The sequence below is a fragment of the Carya illinoinensis genome, chromosome 6 (assembly GCF_018687715.1).
Source record: "Carya illinoinensis cultivar Pawnee chromosome 6, C.illinoinensisPawnee_v1, whole genome shotgun sequence".
Classification (NCBI taxonomy): Eukaryota; Viridiplantae; Streptophyta; class Magnoliopsida; order Fagales; family Juglandaceae; genus Carya; species Carya illinoinensis.
The window spans coordinates 32,510,274-32,529,240 of NC_056757.1; the positions used below are offsets into that span (position 1 = coordinate 32,510,274).

The window sequence follows — 18,967 nt, forward strand, 5'->3', positions numbered from 1 at the left end:
TGTTATACATTTCTTTTAAAAAAGTAACCATTGGGGCTCGAGATTGAGAGAGACAAGTGAGAGGGAGAGACGGGAGGGGAATGAAAAGGTGATAGAACAAATATTTGTACTTTGTAGTCTATATGAATAGTGAGTGAAAAAGATTTTTTAATATCACTATTATTTTTATTTTTTTTTTTAAAAAATTATATTTATAGTGATAAATGAACAAGCGAAATATAATTCTTTAAAAAATTAAATAAATACGAGAATCTTATAAAAAAACAAATGTAACAATAAATTTTACACTTTTATAAAAAATAATTACATCCCTAAACTACAAGCTTTGAAGCCCCTACTTTTCTTTTTGGGATAGTGGAAGAAGTCCCTTTCTACAAACCTTTCTATGATATAAGGAAAGCTCTTCGAGCTTCCTTCGCATGCTTGAGCGCATCTTTCCCCTTTCTATTAGTAAGGTTGTCTATCCCTAGAATTGCTCCTTCAAATGGTCTAGGTCAATCGCTCCATCTGAACGATAACGCGGCAGGCCTGTGCAGAAAGCCTTATGTGCCCGACTCGACTGATAGCTTGATCCGACTCACCCGATAAAATGGGGTTAAACTTACCTGCGGATTGGACATCATCCAACCCGATGTTTATCGGGCGAAAACCTTGGCCCGACTTCTCACTCTGTATCCCGATTCCCCACTTCTCTCTCTCGCTCTCTGACCACCCCTCCAAGATCCTCGACTTTCTTCACTCGGCGTGGCCTGAGATAAAAGCCTAAAGGTGCGTTCTCTTCTGTTTCTTGTAAAGGAAAGTCATACGATAGATATAGGATTTTGTAGCCTCGTTTGTCTTGATCGTTACGACAGTTCTTACACTACTGGAACTTACACGTCTTCCCTGTATTGGCTTTTTTATTATTCTGGTTGTTTCTGGCTTCGGTGGTTTGCCTTTTGATTCTACATTGGTCGTTCTATGTATGTATTCTTCTCTTTCCCAGGTTGCATTTTGGAGGGCTATTGGTTTCTGAGCCCTGGGGGCCTTGACAGTGATTTGCCATTGTGCGTGATTGTCTATGTTTTCACTTTTCTATGCTTACTAGTTACTACTCTATCACCTTTTTATTACTCTTTTTATTTTTTAATTATTTTTATTTTTTATTTTTAATTAATGCTTAAAGAAGTGAGGGCGGTAAACCTATCCATCATCCGTGGGTAATTGCTATTATTCTAAAATAAAAACAAGCATGACTCTGCTAGGCCTTTGTCCTTCTTTTAGGTACTCACTGTTGAAGTCCTTTTATCCAAACGGAATTGCTTAGCGTTTGAATGTCTATGCATGGTTGGTCTAACATGGCTCAATTTGAGCCAAGTTGGGTCTCACTTCTATATGCTCTGTCTTTTGGGAGAGGATGTCTATTTTCTTTTTTTAAAGAAGAAAGGAAGTTCCTTAATTTGTAATTTGCAAGATCTCATAAACATGTTTTAAGACAATCTTGGATCAAGAACCACCAATAACACCACCCTTTCGAAGGTGCTTACACAGTCTCATGGCCAATGCCCCTTTTTAGCTCCTTCTTCACTAGCTTGTGTTTGCTCCATCACCGGTCAAAGGTCAGTTCTACTTCGCTGAACTGTTGCACACTCTTTGCCTAGTTGCTACTCCCCAACCTGTTTTTGTTACGAGTGGAGACAAGAGTGGTGGGTCATGCATTGCATGTGCTAGTTTAATGCACCGAAAGACACCGAATTCAAAAGGTGCGGCTGCACCTTCTCTCAATTGCACCTTCTCATCGACGACTCCCAATCAGTATTATAAATAGAAGTGCTGTGATGAGGTGAGTGAGTGAGTGTGTGCAGACAAGTGTAGAGAGAAAACAGAGAGTGTGTGCTGCCTGTAGCGCTGTGCAGAGAAGATAGAAAGAGAGTGGGTGAGCAGAGAGAGTTTACAAGAGAGGGTTTTGTAAAAAATAATTTCATAATGAAATTACAGCAGCTGTGGATATAGGCAATTGCCGAACCACGTTAAATTTCGTCCCTCCTTTATTTAGAATCATTTCTGTCTCCGACTAGCTCCCAACAACTGGTATCAGAGCTCTGGTTCGAGCTGTCCGAAAATTCAAGTTGGTCAAAATCAATTTTTGATAACTCCAGGGTATTCCTCGCGTTGAGACGAATCCGTTGCCGCAAACAGAATCGAAATCGGAGGTCGGACGAGCCCACACGCGCCCCTAGAAGATCGGCGCGTGCATCTGCTACAACCCACGCGCTCCAGAGGTTGAAGACACGTGAAGGACACGCGCCCACGCGCCCTACAGAGGTTCAGCGCGTGTAGCCCACGCGCCTCTCTCCCCCACGCGCACACAGTGCTGTAGCGCGTGTAATACACGCGCCCACTCGCACTGTGCAGCACGTGCATCCCACGCGCCTGACAGATCAGAACCGTCCGTTTTTCAGATCTTTTTTGGGCTAGATCTAAGTCATTCGGAGTCTGATTTCATCGATCAAATAGTTCTTTCCAACTATTTGGATCATTCCGGACTCATCCGTACGGTGTAAATTTTGAGATTTGCCATCAATACATTCGATCTGAATCATCCACGTGTTGCAGATCATTTTGGGCTAGATCACGCCAGTTGGAGTTCCAGCGCGACGATCAAATAGTGCTGACAAACTATTTGGATCATTCCGGACTCGTTTCCAGCTAATTCGAGTGTTTTGGAGGCAACGGTGATCTTTGTTTGTTTAAATTTGAACTCATTTGTAAAGTTATGGCTGTATAAGAAGCTAAAGGTGTTGGTATCGAGAAATTTGACGGTACAGACTTTGCCTATTAGAGAATGCAGATAGAGGATTATCTCTATGGGAAGAAACTACATCTTCCACTCCTAGGAAGAAAGCCAGATGACATGAGCAATGAAGATTGGAGTTTCCTTGATAGACAAGTGTTGGGAGTCATTCGACTAACACTATCAAGATCAGTCCCACACAATGTGGGAAAGGAAAAGACCACAGTGGATTTGATGAAAGCTCTATCAGACATGTACGAGTAGCCATCAGCCAATAAAAAAGTGCATTTGATGTACAAGCTATTCTACTTGAGAATGGCAGAAGGAACTCCAGTTATTTAGCATCTGAATGAGTTCAACATCATCATCAATCAATTAGTTTCAGTAGGGATTGAATTTGATGATGAAGTACGTGCACTGATTGCTCTAGCTCAATTGCCAAAAAGCTGGGAGGCCATGAGAACAGCTGTTAGCAATTCTAATGGCAAAACAAAGATGAAGTATCAAGATATCCGGGACCATATTCTTAGCGAGGAAGCTCGCAGAAGAGATACAAGAGAAGCATCAACTTCCAGTTCTACCTTAAACCTCGAGACGAGTGGTAGAGGAGCTAGTAGAAGTTCAAATCGGGGCAGGTCAAAGTCCCGAAGAGGCAGAAGTAAATCTAGGTCCGGAAAACAAGTACACTGCTGGAATTGTGGCAAGATTGACCACTTCAAAAATAATTGCAAGGAAGCTAAGAAGAAGAATGAGCATGACTCTGCTAATGCCACAACAGAAGATCTCCGAGATGCCTTACTCTTTCAGTCGACAACCAAATTGAATCTTGGGTGTTAGATTCAAGAGCCTCATTCCACACTACAGCACACCGAGAAATCATGCAGAATTATGTCACTGGTGATTTCAGGAAGGTGTACTTAGCAGATGGTGAAGCGTTGGAAATCGAAGGCATGGGAGATGTACCAATCAATCTACCCAATGGAAGTGCATGGTTGCTACAGAATGTGCGACATGTTCCCAAGCTCATGAGGAACCTGATTTCTGTATGACAATTTGATGCTGATGGGCATTCGGTACTATTTATCGGTGACACGTGGAAGATAACAAAAGGAGCTACGGTAGTAGCTCGAGACACAAAAACATGTACTCTATACATGACTTCAAGTATTAGAGATACTGTTGCAATTGCTGACGCAAATGCCAACCTATGGCATCAAAGGCTTGGTCACATGAGTGAGAAAGGAATGAAAGTACTATTATCCAAGGGGAAGTTACCAAAGTTGGAATCAACTGATTTCTACATGTGTGAAGGTTACATTTTTGGGAATCAGAAAAAAGTTAGTTTCCTGAAAAATGGTAGAACTCCAAAATCTACAAAGTTGGAGTTGGTGCACACAGATTTGTGGGGGCCATCCCCAGTCGCTTCTCTTGGAGGATCGCGATACTATGTTTCCTTTATTGATGACTCAAGCAGGAAAGTATGGGTTTATTTTTTGAAAAATAAATCTGACACATTTGATACTTTCAAGAAGTAGAGAGCCATGGTTGAAAATGAAACAGGCTTGAAGTTAAAATGTCTTAGGTCAGACAATGGAGGAGACTACATCGACGGAGGGTTCAAAGAATTCTGTGCTGCAAATGGGATTAGATTTCAGAAGACTATTCCCTGGACACCGCAGCAGAATGGCGTAGCTGAACGCATGAACAGAACTCTCAACGAACGTGCCAGAAGCATGAGGTTGAATTCAGGATTGCCTGAATGTTTTTGGGCTGATGCAATAAACACTGCAGCCTATTTGATTAACCGGGGACCTTCAGTTCCCTTAAAGTTCGATCTACCAGAGGAAGTCTGGAGCGGAAAGAAGGTAAATCTTTCCCATTTGAAAGTTTTTGGCTGTTTATCATATGTTCACATAGATTCTACTGATCGTAACAAGTTAGAAGCCAAATCTAGAAAATGTTTTTTCATCGGTTATGGTGATGAAGAATTTGGCTATCGATTTTGGGATGATAAAAATCGCAAAATTATCAGAAGTAGAAATGTGATATTTAATGAGCAGATTCTATACAAAGTTAAGTCACAAGCTGAACCTGAGGAGCAACCAAAGAAACCTGAGGTTGTTGACTTTGATGTTACTCGAGTCAACACTGATCAGAACAAGGATCAAGAAAATGATACACAGATCGAACAACGTACACCACTCACTGTTATTCGAAGATCTTCAAGGACAATCAGGCCACCACAGCGGTTCTCACCATCTCTACACTACATCTTGCTAACAGATAGTGGTGAACCGGAAAGTTATGATGAAGCTCTACGAATTGAAGATTCGATCAAGTGGAAGAAAGTCATGCAAGATGAGATGGAGTCACTAATGTCAAATAAGACATGGGAGCTAACTAAGCTTCCAAAAGGCAAGAAGGCTTTGCACAATAAATGGGTGTACAGAATTAAGGAAGAACACAATGGTAGCAAGCGCTACAAAGCCAGAATGGTCGTGAAGGGGTTTCAACAAAAGAAAGGTGTCGACTACACAGACATTTTCTCCCCCAATTGTAAAATTGACCACAATCAAGCTAGTGTTGGCAATTGTGGCTGCAGAGAATCTACATCTTGAGCAGTTAGATGTGAAGATTGCATTCCTTCATGGTGATTTGGAGGAAGACATCTATATGTTCCAGCCACAAGGATTCTCAGTGAAGGGAAAAGAGAATCTAGTTTGCAAACTGAAGAAGAGTTTGTATGGCCTAAAACAAGCTCCACGACAATGGTACCGGAAGTTTGACAACTTCATGTGCAGTAATGGATTTACAAGACTGCAGGCTGACCATTGTTGCTATATGAAGAACTTTGACAACTCTTATATTATCCTACTGTTGTATGTGGATCATATGCTCGTTGCAGGGACAAGCATCGAGGAGATTAATAAACTAAAGAAACAGTTGTCCAAGCGGTTTGAGATGAAGGATTTGGGTGCTGCAAAACAAATCCTTGGTATGAGAATTATTAGAGACAGGTCTAATGATACTCTCAAGCTCTCGCAGGAGGAGTATGTAAAGAAGGTGCTCAGAAAGTTTAACATGGACAAGGCGAAACCAGGGAGCACACCCTTAGCTAGTCACTTTCGACTAACTAAGGATCAGTCGCCAAAGACGGAGGAAGAGCAAGAATGCATGAACAGAATACCCTATGCATCTGCTATTGGTAGTCTTATGTACGTCATGGTCTGTACAAGGCCAGATATTGCACAAGCAGTGGGAGCTGTGAGGAGGTACATGAGTAATCCAAGAAAGCAGCATTGGGAAGCAGTCAAGTGGATTTTAAGATATCTACAAGTCTCTTTAGATACGTCACTATGCTTTACAAAAGCAGGTTTAAAACTACAGGGATATGTAGATGCTGATTTAGCAGGTGACGTTAACAGTAGAAAAAGTACTATTGGATTTGTGTATACGCTGGGTGGTATGGCTGTATCGTGGGCTTCTAAGTTACAGAAGATTGTTGCTCTCTCAACTACAGAAGCGGAATACGTTGCTATAACTGAAGTAGGGAAGAAAATGGTTTGGTTGCAGTCATTCTTGGAGGAATTGGGAAAGAAAAATGAAAAAGGTATTCTGCACAGTGATAGTCAGAGTGCTATTTTTCTTGCAAAGAATCCAGCCTTTTATTCCAGAACAAAACACATACAGTTGCGATACCATTTTATCCGATCTCTTCTCGATGGTGGACAGCTGATACTTGAGAAGATTCGAGGAGCAGAGAATCCAGCAGACATGTTTACAAAAGTAGTTACTGCTGACAAACTGAAGCTGTGTATAGCTGCAGTTGGCCTTCGTACTTAAATGCATGACTTGAAGTTGCTGTAATGGTCGCTATGAAGATATGTAGACTCATTTGTCTCCAAGTGAGAGATTGTTACGAGTGGAGACAAGAGTGGTGGGTCATGCATTGCATGTGCTAGTTTAATGCACCGAAAGGCACCGAATTCAAAAGGTGCGGCTGCACCTTCTCATCGACGACTCCCAATCAGTATTATAAATAGAAGTGCTGTGATGAGGTGAGTGAGTGTGTGCAGACAAGTGTAGAGAGAAAACAGAGAGTGTGTGCTGCGTGTAGCGCTGTGTAGAGAAGATAGAAAGAGGGTGGGTGAGCAGAGAGAGTTTACAAGAGAGGTTTTTGTAAAAAATAATTTCATAGTGAAATTACAGCAGCTGTGGACGTAGGCAATTGCCGAACCACGTTAAATTTCGTCCCTCCTTTATTTAGAATCATCTCTGTCTCCGACCAGCTCCCAACAGTTTTTAGTATTCCCGTCTAAGTTCAACCCATTTTACACTTCATCTCCATGTTGAACTCAAGACTCTTGTCTTGGAACACACACGTACAACCCCCAACCCCCCCAAAAAAAAAAAAAAAATAAATAAATAAGCCTACCCAGGCGTCCCTCTTCACAAAATGGCTTATGCTCTAACCATCCTGTCCATCCCAAGTACCTTCACATCTCATACTCAATATTTTCTTGGGCTTCAATCATTATTTGTAACTATGACAGTTTTTATACAAACGTTGTCAAGCTATGTCTTCTTGTAGTTTTTAGAAATATTGAAAATGAAATAATATATGTTTCTATGTTTTTTAAATTGCATAACTAAGTTCTGTTTTAAGCATAAGGTGGTTGTGCCTGCAGGTTGGGAAGCATACGGTGGTTGGTTGCTGATCAAGATTGGTCCTGCTCTCGGGGTTTTAAAAGACTGCATTGCTCTCTTAGGTAGCCATAAACTCTAACTTCTGTTTTAAGCTTAGGTCTGCTTGTGTGCTGATGTGCTGATTGTGTAATTTTCTGCTTATTGAAACGAGGTTGGTTGCTATTTTTGCCATGTTTGTGTGCCAAGCTTTTTCTTTGTTAGAGGCTAGGGCTAGCTTCTATGCCTTTGTTATGGGATTATGAGTATAGGAAATTTGTACATGCAGGAATTATTCTAGCTGACTTTAATTTAAGTAGGGAAGTACCAGGTAATATGCACAGAATTTCAATTCTTTCATAAATATTTTTATAATAACATTTTTTAAAAAAAATTTCCAGATCACAATCGAATCCCTTTTATGATGCTAAGATTTTTTTTTTAATTTCCTCTGTGCTTCCAAATATATGTAATGGTGGAACCTAAGAGGCGGCGAACAATGATATGCACATTCCTTTCCACTCTAGTTTTTATTTGTGCAGCTTTATTCATAGGAAGCGCATTTGTAGTCACTGATTATAAAGAGGTATCTTACAGCTGAAATTAACTACAGTTTTATCAGCTTGTTGGCCTGAGCATCTTATCTTTCAACTTGATTCTACTGATTAGTGATGACAATTACTGGCATGTTGCATTGAAATCTTATCATTTATTATATAAACTAAAAAAAGGAAAATTCCTCTTTAAAAAATCTGGACAGCAACTGATAGATATCATGAGAGAGAAATGGCATTGATGGCATATGAGAATCATTATACATGCCTATACTATGCTAATATTAGGAGCAACTGTTACTAAATTGCTTGTTTCCATGCTGATGTATCTGCGCATATGTACAGTTTTTACATGAATGTATGCCATTCCTGAGGGCTTTGCATGAATGTGCAATTTGCAAAGATTTACTGTTATTGTATTATTTTTTAATTTTTACTAGCTGTCTTGGGCGGGCTGGGTTGCAGGCCTAGTAATGCTCAGGCTGCCTAGTAGTCTGTAATACTCATTGTTAATGCCTAAAAATAGCGCAACGATCCGGAAGGGGAGAAGGATCCATTCCCGGCCCTGCTGAGGTTGTTTGGGTTTGGATCATTGTTGTGTGGAGCCCTCGGTAGTGGTCAGCCAGGTCAGGTGCGGCCGTACAGTGTTTGTGCGTATATTCATGGTGGTGAACAGTAAATAGGTGCAGGAAAAATAAATAGAGGGAAACACACAGATTTACGTGGTTCAGCATTGGGCCTATGTCCATGGGAGTTTGGCCTTCTTGTGATTACGATTGGAGTGGTTGTTATAGAATGTGTAAATTTACAGGACGTAGATACTGAGCAAATATGTAATCTATCTGTTGGTAAAATCTGTTGGTAAATGGTAGTAGTTGAGTTGTATAAAAAATGTTTGTCAAAAGTCCAAAATGAAAACTATAAATTATAGATTCAGCAATGCCAGCAAACCACAAGTTGGGGAAGCCAAGTTTATTTTAGATATTTGCACCATATTTTATTGTGTTCATTTACTTTATTCAGCACACCCCACCCACTCCATGGTATATCTTTTGAAAGTTTTCAAAATTTCTGTTTCTCATGCTAGAGCTCAAAGCCATGGTTTTCCTCCCAAGATCTCAAGGCAGGTGCTTGTGATCTGCTTGTCCCTGTGAATGGCAATATCCTTTTCTGAAATCTCAACATTACTCTCTTCAATTTTGAACTGTGTTTTTCTAATAGCTGACATGCCTGCGACATCAGTGGTGTGTCCTGGGGTTTGCACGCCTGGAACTGTACATAGAAGAACTCTTCCATTTTATCTCAAACATATGAATTTGAGTTGCAAATCTTTCAAGTAGAATTCTATCTAATATGATTGCACCCTAAATTCTGTCATGGTTAATTTGCTTGTATGCAGGGACAAAGAGAAGGTGCATTCTCACATTTGTGTTCTACATTAAGCTTTGCAGACGGCTAAAACAATGAGAGATGGTAAAATATTCTCTAACTCAATGTCAGAATCATGTTTTGAATTTCTCAGCCATTGGTCAATGGAACTTCAGAATCAGAGAAGCTGTGAACCATGGAAAGTGCCACAAAGCCCTCACCCTCTTCCGTCAAATAAAGCAAAATGGCATTGAACCAAACAATTTGACATTCCCCTTCGTAGCAAAAGCCTGTGCCAAGATCTCTGATCTCAAGTACTCCCAAATTGTTCATACCCATGTGATGAAATCTCAGTTCAACACCCATATCTTCGTGCAAACTGCAATAGTTGACATGTATGTCAAATGCAATCAGCTGGATGATGCACACCAGTTTTTTGTGAGGATGCCTGTGAGGGACAAAGCTTCTTGGAATGCAATACTTTTTGGGTTTGCTCGATCATGTTATCTTGATAGAGTGTCATGTCTTTTACGTAACATGAGGTCTGAAGGGATTCAACCTGACTCGGTTACATTTATGGGTTTAACTCAAGCGGTTTTGCATACAAAGAGTGTGAAATTGGTGAAGTCACTTCATTCATTTGGAATACAACTTGGCATAAGTGCTGACGTTTCAGTTGCCAACACTTGGATTGCTGCATATGCCAAATGCGGTGACTTGGGGTTGGCAGAGGTGGTATTTAATGAGATCAATAGAAATTTCAAGACTGTTGTCTCGTGGAATTCCATGATTGCAGGGCATGCAAACTTTGGAAATGTCTTTGATGCTGTCAATGTTTACAAATGCATGCTACATGATGGATTTATACCTGATGCAGGTACTGTTGTTAGTCTTCTTGCATTATGTATGCAACCAGAGGCACTGTTTCAAGGTATGTTGATTCATTCTCATGGAATCCAATTGGGTTGTGATTTGGACATATGTGTGATCAATACCCTTGTGTCTATGTACTCCAAGTGCGGAGATGTGGATTCTGCACGACTCTTGTTTGATAGCATGTCAGACAGAACTTGCGTTTCATGGAATGTTATGATTAGTGGATATGCTAAAAAAGGGGATGTTAATGAGGCGTTTACCTTGTTTAATGCTATGGTAGTGGCTGGTGTAAAACCGGATTTAGTTACCATGCTTTCTTTGATCTCAGGATGTGGCCAAGTAGGGGCACTCAAGCTTGGAGAATGGCTTGATGACTACTCCGCTTCCAATGGATTAAAAGATAATCTAATTGTTTGCAATGCATTCATAGACATGTATGCAAAATGTGGAAGTATAAGTGATGCTCGAGAACTCTTCTACGCCATCCCTACGAGAAGTGTTGTCTCTTGGACAACTATGATTGCAGGTTGTGCTTTTAATGGAGAATTTACTGAAGCTCTGAACCTATTCTCCCAGATGGTGGAGCTGGGACTGAAGCCAAACCATGTAACATTTCTTGCTGTTCTTCAAGCTTGTACTCACGGAGGTTTACTTGAGAAAGGACAGGAGTACTTTAACATGATGACTAGAAGATATAATATAAGTCCTGGGTTAGACCATTATTCTTGTATGGCAGATCTTCTTGGACGCAGAGGAAGGCTGAAAGAAGCTTTGGTGTTCATTCAACAGATGCCTATCAAGCCAGATGCAGGCATATGGGGGGCATTGCTTGGTGCTTGTAAGGTTCACCGTAATGTAGAGATTGGTGAATATGCATTGCGTCATCTCTTTGAATTGGAGCCCCAGGTTGCAGTTCCATATGTGGAGATGGCTAACATATATGCATCAGTAGGAAGATGGGATGGGGTTGCCACAATAAGAACAATGATGAGATCTTGCAGAGTGAGAAAATCTCCTGGACAAAGCCGCATTGAAGTGAATGGGAAGACTCATATATTTACAGTTGAACATAGAGGTCATCATGAAGGCAAGCTTATATATGAAATGTTGGATGCATTAAATTTGTATTCGAAGAAAGGATACTTCCAGCATTTAGATGGTGCTGAACATGAATCGTGATGAAACTATATCATTCTCAAGCTGACCAGAAGAACACCCCTCCCCCCCACCCAACCTTTCCCGAAAGAAAAGAAAAGAAAAGAAAAGGAAAAAGAAAATCTTTCCTTCCAATGATGATGAACATGCAGTTTTATTATAGTCTCAGATTCAGATGACGGGACTCTGGGTTGGTTGCATTGGCTGCGTAATTTCTAAGGGAGAGTGAGTGTTCGGAAGTTGGAACTCTTTATGAAGATTGTTTTTGAGACAACTACAGAAAGGTATGATAGGCCAGGTGCAAGGACGACATCAAAGAAGCAAAAATATCATAATCAAAGCTAGATGAAGAATACCTTTTTTACTTCTTTTCTTTGGAAAAATTGCATGTCTATGTGAATATTAACGTGGCATTAGGATCTTTATCTTGGCCTATGAATGAGGAACTTCATCATACAAACCACCTCAAACAGTCTTTACCACAGAGTACAGACAAATCAAGACCCAATAATAGTGTCTCGACAAATTATACTGGAGATCTTACTGAGCTTTTAGATTATGCTTGTATTATAATTTATACAAGTTCTCTGTGTGTGTGTGTGTGTGTGTATGTATATGTTCTTTGTTTAACGAAATTTAGAATGAGATTCATTTTATTATAAGACGATATTTAATTTTTATGGACACGATACTGCTACTCTCATACATGAGTGGAATTTATGATCCTACAACTAAAAGAAACTGGTAATGTACTAATATCGTACATTTATAATACTTTTTATTAATGGGACACTTTTCATTTCCCCCTTTGATTATTCCATATTTTAAAAAATAAATTTAAATATTGGTAGACAGATGTCACTTCATTATAATGGAATAATGGAATAAGATTGTGATTATAATATAATTTATAAAAATGAATAATATCATAGTAATGCTATGCACCACATCAACATTTTACTTATATCACATTATATAAGTGATGTATTTATCACCATTTGATGATAAAAAAATATTTAATAAATAATCATTTAGTGATGGTAAATGTGTCACATCTTACTTAATGGGATGCAAATATGATAGTAGTATAATGTATAGAATTTTTCATAATGTTATATATTATACTATTTCTTTTACTGTTAATCCATTATTATAAATGGGCATTTTCCATCACTTTTGAATTATTATTTATTTTAAAAAAATTTAAAATTAATTAACAATGTCCACTATGCCGTAACGACTAACGAGATAAGAGTTGAACGTTATGATTTTAGAGAGAACATTTATGTGAAAGTGTTAGAGCATCCACATTAGTTTATGTATATGCATGTGTAAAATCACATATTTTGGAGATCCAATTTGCCATACAAGCAAAACTTTCACATTAACTTATGCAAATTTGAGACGAGATAATAAGAAAATATTATCATTTTATTATTTTTTTTTTGCTTTTTATTAATAGGGTTTGATTTTCAAATATGTAAAATATTTGAGTAAAATATTTTTTGGGGAGTGAATGAGTAAAATATGTAGTTAAATATATAAAAGTAAAATATTAGAAAGAAAGTGGGAGGAGAGAAGAAGAATGAATAAAATATGTTATGGAGAGTGAATAGTAAATATTTGAACATGTAAATGTACTATTCATAATTATGTAAATATTTAATGATGCATAATTCAATATAGATGAATTTAAGCTCATATTATGTAAATATGACTTTACATATGTATATGTATAGACCAATGTGGATGCTCTAAAGGAAAATGATAGGTTTACAACTCTCTTATTACTCATTTACTACTTTTTTTTTATTGTATTTATTTTATTTTTTTGTTTTACTTAATAATTAAGGAATTGATTATTAATAAAATTATGTATATTTTTTAATTTTTTTTTAGTGATTAAGGATGTTAAAAAAATGCTTAAAATAAAAAAAATAAAAAAATAAAAAATTCAAATATTTTATAAATAGTAAATGGATTGTGATGGGGTAGCAAACTTATCGCTACCCCAAGCCCAAAACCCGGCCATTAGGTATTTAGACCGCAACAAGAACAAACAATGGAGGGCGGGCCTTTGGTCCAAGTCTTATAACTGAAAGCCGAGAGGTTGTCTCACGACGTAATTTGATAAACCACGTCTAGCGGGTAGTCTCTCCCAGATCGAACCGTCACGGTTTTGCTTCTGTGCATCTTTTTATCTGCCTGCAGCTCTCGAGCGGCGCAGCATCTCCAGCTCCCCGTTACTGAGCCGTAGCATCAGGTTCGCCCCGTTCGTCTACGAATATAATCTTATTTTCTTTCTGTTGCGAGATTATTAGGGTTAGGGCTAATTGTTCCCTTTGAACGTTTTCGCACTTGCGGATTCACATACTTCTATGATTTTATTGTTTTGCAAGTAAGAATAAACTTACGTCTATGTATATAACGCGTGCATGTATACTGATGACTGCCTTTGTGATTGTTTCCGTTGTTTGCCTATCCGGATTGATCTTTTGCTTGAAATTGATAATTAGGTTTCCTTTTGATGTGGCTGTCGTGTGTGGCTCGAGTTTTGGTTTGCGTGATTTTTATGAACATGTTCCTATTTGTTTGTAAGCTGTAGCTCGGCGGTGATTCTTTATTGACTCGAGGCTTTACTGGAGAAAAAGGCAAGAGAGTTGTTTGTTTCCCTGAGAGTGGACGGTTCTGGAGATATAAGACTGCTGTGGAAAAAATGCATAAAGAATGAGAGGTGGTTGAGAATGGTTGGGACAAGTCTGTTGAAGGAGGGACTTGCTCACGAAAAGAAGGAGAGGGAAAAAGAGAGGGTATATTTTTTCTTTCTTCAATTTTTTAGAGCGGCAATGCAAAATTATTCCTTTTTTATGTGAAAAACAAAAAAGAAGAAAAGTTTTGCGAGAGAAAGAAAGAAAGGGGGGGGGGGGGGGGGGGGGGGGAACATTGAAAGGCTGTAAGCAAAACTTTTTTTTCTTTTTTTGGTCCATTCTTTAAGATTTTTTTGAAAGCTCTCCAAGAGGCCCAAATGTGTATTGCGTGTCGTGTTTCATTAATGAATTTAAAGCTGTTAAAAGGTTGAGCTCGAAATTGGATTTGACTTTTCAACTGCGACATTTAGCTCGTTCAATGTACACATAATCTCTCTGTATCTGCTCTATTGAAAACATACCTTTACAAATTCTTTGAATACTAAAAAATATCCTATCTTTTTCATATAATATTCCAGCCATACTCTGTTGAAATTATTCTCCTGTGTCAAAAGTTTGTCATACCTTATCCTCTAAGTCTTCTCTTTTCAATTGCTTTCAGACATTATTTAAAGAACTTCATAGATAATTTCAAGAAAAGTTGGAGTCTCGATCCAGTTTATGTATATTGATATAGGCTTGGTGTTAAATTGGGAATGTTGAATGTTTGCCAGGGATGCTTGAGTTTATAATGAAGGATACGGTTGAGGAACTGCATTATCAATATCTTGGTGTTGAATAAGTAATATTTACTTGCTATGAGATGGTTGCTTGTTCAAAAGTTTATATTCTTTGCTGTTGGGTTTTGGTGTTTTCTTTTTGAAGAAGAAAGGAAGGGGTTTGGTTCGGACTCATGGATATGATCTTGGGTGTATGGTTGTATTGTGGACAGGGTGGAGGCAGCAGCAGTGTGGCGTTGTTGTGGTGTCTGTAGGTAAGTGGTGTTAAGGTGTTGTGAAGGATAATTTTGTAAATGAGTTCTGACAGCGGGAGCAGAAGCAGGAGCAGGAGTCCAATGGATCGTAAGATCCGTTCTGATCGCTTTTCCTATCGTGATGCACCTTACAGGAGAGATTCACGTCGGGGTTACAGGTTTTTAACTTTTGAACATGGATATTTATTATGTTCTTTTGTTTTTTTTTTTTTATGGTTAATAAGAGTTTTATTACCATAAATAGGCATAGCCCAAGTACACAGGAAGTATACAAGAGGAAATGCCTACATAAAGTGGCTAAGAAGAAAGAAAAAAACTAGAAAAACTCCAACATTTCATCACTATTCAATACAAAAGCCTTAGCCCAAAGACATAGTGTTTTGAGAAAAAATCCCTAATTTCTTCCAACAAACGTTCTCTGTCTTCAAAACATCTCCCATTCCTTTCTAGCCATAGACACCACATCAAACACAAACGAATCATTCTCTAAATGGTAGTGATAGGGAGACACCGCCCAGCATACTTCCAGCAAGCAAGTAAATTCACCACATGCTTTGGCATCACCCAAGAAATACCCATCCTTCCAAAAATAACATTCCACAAACTTTTAGCCACCTCACAAAGTAGAAACAAGTGATTAACTGATTCGCCACCTTTCTTACACATAAAACACCAATCAACAGTACAAAGACCACATTTTCTTAAATTTTCAGTGGCCGGAATTTTTTCATGAGGCACAAGACAACAGAAGAAAGCTACCTTATTCGGCACTTTAACTTTTCAAATACCTACCTTATTATGTTCTTATTATTTTACCTAAATCATATATGGGCTAGGGGGAGAAAATAAAACTCTTATGAGTTTCACTAGTTACAGCCTCCAAGTGTAATTTTCATTCAACTTTAATTTTCTCCGAATGAAATTTTCACTAGCTCTCAGGATTTTGTATTGCTCCTCTGTTTTTCTGATTAAGCATTATCTTAAATACTCCTCGTATACCTTGATAACATCCTTTTTGATTGTCAATAAAGTTCAACTTATTAACAAAAAGTTCACGTTTTATAATTTTACGTCTTGAATGATTATAAGCTTTTGCTTTCGTTTTTTGAACTATTGTTTGGAAATAATGTGATCTTCAAAGAGTGTTGCCAATTCTTCTTAGCAATTTCAGCTTGAATAGTTATATGAAGGTCATTTAGGCTGTAGAATTTCTTTTTCCCATTTTGATCCATAAATAATGGTTCAATGTTACATTATGCATGTTAGGTTATCACCCCAGGGGAATTTTTACAGATTTGCAGCATGCTAACAGTGAAGATTTATATTTTGAACACCTATGCAATCATATGTTGGGTTCTTCTTATCTTGATAAGAATATGTTTAGGGCTCATTTATCTGCCGTCATTTATGGCTTTTTTGTTGGATCAATCACTCTTTGGAGGGACACTAGGATTTGGGTTCCTTTTAGTTTTCTGGAGGAGCCATTTTCAAAAATGGCTACGACGTCTAACACTAATGTATTTTTTTTTGTCATGTATTGCTCTCTCTCATTCTTGCTCTCACTGTGAGGACACCAGGAATTGAATAATATTCTAGCTTCTTTTACTGTATATCAGAATAACCTTATATGTGATGATATACTTCTTATATGCTCTCTCTCAATTTTTACTGTATTTGGTTTTGTTTTCAGCCGAGACAACCTGTGTAAGAATTGCAAACGTCCAGGTCATTATGCTAGAGAGTGCCCTAATGTTGCAATTTGTCACAACTGTGCCCTTCCTGGGTCAGTAAACTTATTCTTCTCCTCTTTCTAGTTGAAAGATATATTTCATCCGAGTTACTTATCAGAAAACAATATTTCATCAAAGTTAAAGCCTTTCTGCTAGTAATCTATTACTTTCTCATGATGGGAATGTAATTTGCCTCATCCAATATTGGTCATATCCCTCCTCATTTTATTTTTTAATGGGATCGTTCATCGAGTGCTGATGTGTTTTTGTCTATCCAGGCACATTTAATTTTTAGTTCTTTTAATGGAATCTTTCATTCAGCACTGATGTGCTCGTCTGTCCAGGCACATTGCTTCAGAATGCACCACAAAGTCGTTGTGTTGGAACTGTCGAGAACCTGGTCACATGGCCAACAACTGTCCCAATGAGGGCATCTGCCACACCTGTGGTAAGGCGGGACATCTTGCTAGAGAGTGCACAGCTCTGCCACTGCCACCTGGGGATTTGAGGTTGTGCAACAACTGCTATAAGCAGGGTCATATTGCAGCTGAATGCACAAACGAGAAGGCATGCAACAATTGTAGGAAGACTGGCCACCTTGCACGCGAGTGTCCAAATGATCCTATCTGCAACTTGTGCAATGTAGCTGGGCACATGGCTAGACAGTGCCCAAAAACCAACCTTATAGGAGAACGGGGCGGTGGTGGTGGTGGCGGCATTCGTAGCAATGGCTACCGCGACATTATATGCAGAAACTGCCAGCAGATAGGTCATATGAGCAGGGATTGCATGGGCCCCTTGACAATCTGTCACAACTGTGGTGGCCGGGGGCATCTGGCATATGAATGCCCTTCCGCTAGGTTTATGGATCGCTATACAAGGAGGTACTGATGGATGCAGACCATGTTCAGGGCGAGCAATTTTTATATATTTATTTATTTTTATCATCCTTTTAAGGCCATCGGTATTGGGACTTGATATATTACGAAAGTGTATTTGAAGCGTTTTGTGCTAGAGATGTTGCTGAATTAGTTTGTTTGTGCTTGAGTTTGGAATAGGCCATCAGAACTTTATGTTAATAAAAGCTGTACGCCGATTGTTAACTAAACCTAGTATAATTTTCTTTGCGAGTTCCTTTTGAATTTATTATTGTCGGTTTAGAAGCTGGCAAAATCATCATTGCAGACCGGAGATTCCGTGTGGCGAGAAAGGCAGCGAAACGTTGGGCATCTGTCGTCGATGTGCAGTCTGTCAAAGTGGACAATTTTAGCAATATTGATTTGCATTTGTGTCGGAAATTGTAATTTGCTGAAAATCTTCACCTAATGGGGGTTCGGATTATGAAAATGAAGTACTGGAAATTTGTGTGTGTTGGATTTCAGTCTTGGTACACAACGCAACATGGGTTTTGGTTTGTTGCTCGGCTTGACCTTTATATTTGAGACGTTAATAACAAAATTTTTATTTATAAGTCGGTATCGATAACATATTTAATAAAATATTTATATGATATAATTTAATTTAAAAGATAAATTTTTACATTTAAATAACTCATTGAACTCGATAATAGAATAACTAAACTAATACCTAAAAAATCTCAAATCACATCCGACGTTTGAAAGTTCTGTTTTTGTTAAAAGACCTAAAAGTTTTCACGCCCATAAGATTATTTGCTACGTTTAGAGATTTTTTAATGATGTGTCCTCTCATTAAGTTAATTGTTTGCTTGTTGTAAAACATTTACAGGATTTTAATTAAAAAAAATTCAAATAGGCAAGGTCTCGTAAAAAAGTAGACCACACCTAAAAATAGTGTTAAAAAACTATTATTTATCAGGTGAACCCATTTTTTAACAAATGACTTATTAGTATGTATATTATAAACAAAAATGATTAATGCACCCGTGGACCAATGGTTTTTCTTTATTATTATTTTTATCCAATAATTAAGAAAGTATTTTTTAATGATACTATGATTTTTCCTTTTTAAATGTTAAAGGGTATAAAAGAAATGTATAACAAAATTAAAAAGAAACAATAAAAAAGGCCGTAGCATCCATTGGTGGATGTAGCATCACTCTGTTATAAATTAATTAAAAACGAGTCACTTTAATAATTTTCTATCCATCACTAACCAAAATCTCAATT

At 38.2% G+C, this 18,967-nt stretch overlaps 2 protein-coding genes across 9 annotated transcripts; both read left to right on the plus strand.

Moving 5' to 3' along the window:
* The first annotated feature begins 343 nt into the window (after positions 1-343).
* LOC122313503 (pentatricopeptide repeat-containing protein At4g19191, mitochondrial) lies at positions 344-11,963 on the plus strand. Of its 3 annotated transcripts, none has more exons than XM_043128581.1 (4): positions 344-768; positions 986-1,046; positions 7,462-7,542; positions 9,410-11,963. In XM_043128581.1, the coding sequence occupies exon 4, from the start codon at positions 9,481-9,483 to the stop codon at positions 11,431-11,433; it is 1,953 nt and encodes a 650-aa protein (XP_042984515.1). In that variant the 5' UTR covers positions 344-768; positions 986-1,046; positions 7,462-7,542; positions 9,410-9,480; the 3' UTR covers positions 11,434-11,963. The 3 variants fall into 3 exon arrangements, with proteins under 3 accessions (XP_042984515.1, XP_042984516.1, XP_042984514.1); XM_043128582.1 differs by lacking the exon at positions 986-1,046 and having other exon boundaries at positions 9,410-10,309; positions 10,583-11,963; XM_043128580.1 differs by lacking the exon at positions 986-1,046.
* A 1,507-nt stretch (positions 11,964-13,470) lies between these two features.
* LOC122313637 (zinc finger protein GIS2-like) lies at positions 13,471-17,928 on the plus strand. Of its 6 annotated transcripts, none has more exons than XM_043128802.1 (5): positions 13,474-13,672; positions 14,015-14,219; positions 15,049-15,248; positions 16,781-16,873; positions 17,165-17,928. In XM_043128802.1, the coding sequence occupies exons 3-5, from the start codon at positions 15,130-15,132 to the stop codon at positions 17,709-17,711; spliced, it is 759 nt and encodes a 252-aa protein (XP_042984736.1). In that variant the 5' UTR covers positions 13,474-13,672; positions 14,015-14,219; positions 15,049-15,129; the 3' UTR covers positions 17,712-17,928. The 6 variants fall into 6 exon arrangements, with proteins under 6 accessions (XP_042984739.1, XP_042984736.1, XP_042984737.1 ...); XM_043128803.1 differs by lacking the exon at positions 14,015-14,219 and adding an exon at positions 14,831-14,898; XM_043128804.1 differs by lacking the exon at positions 14,015-14,219 and having other exon boundaries at positions 14,982-15,248.
* Positions 17,929-18,967: the final 1,039 nt, after the last annotated feature.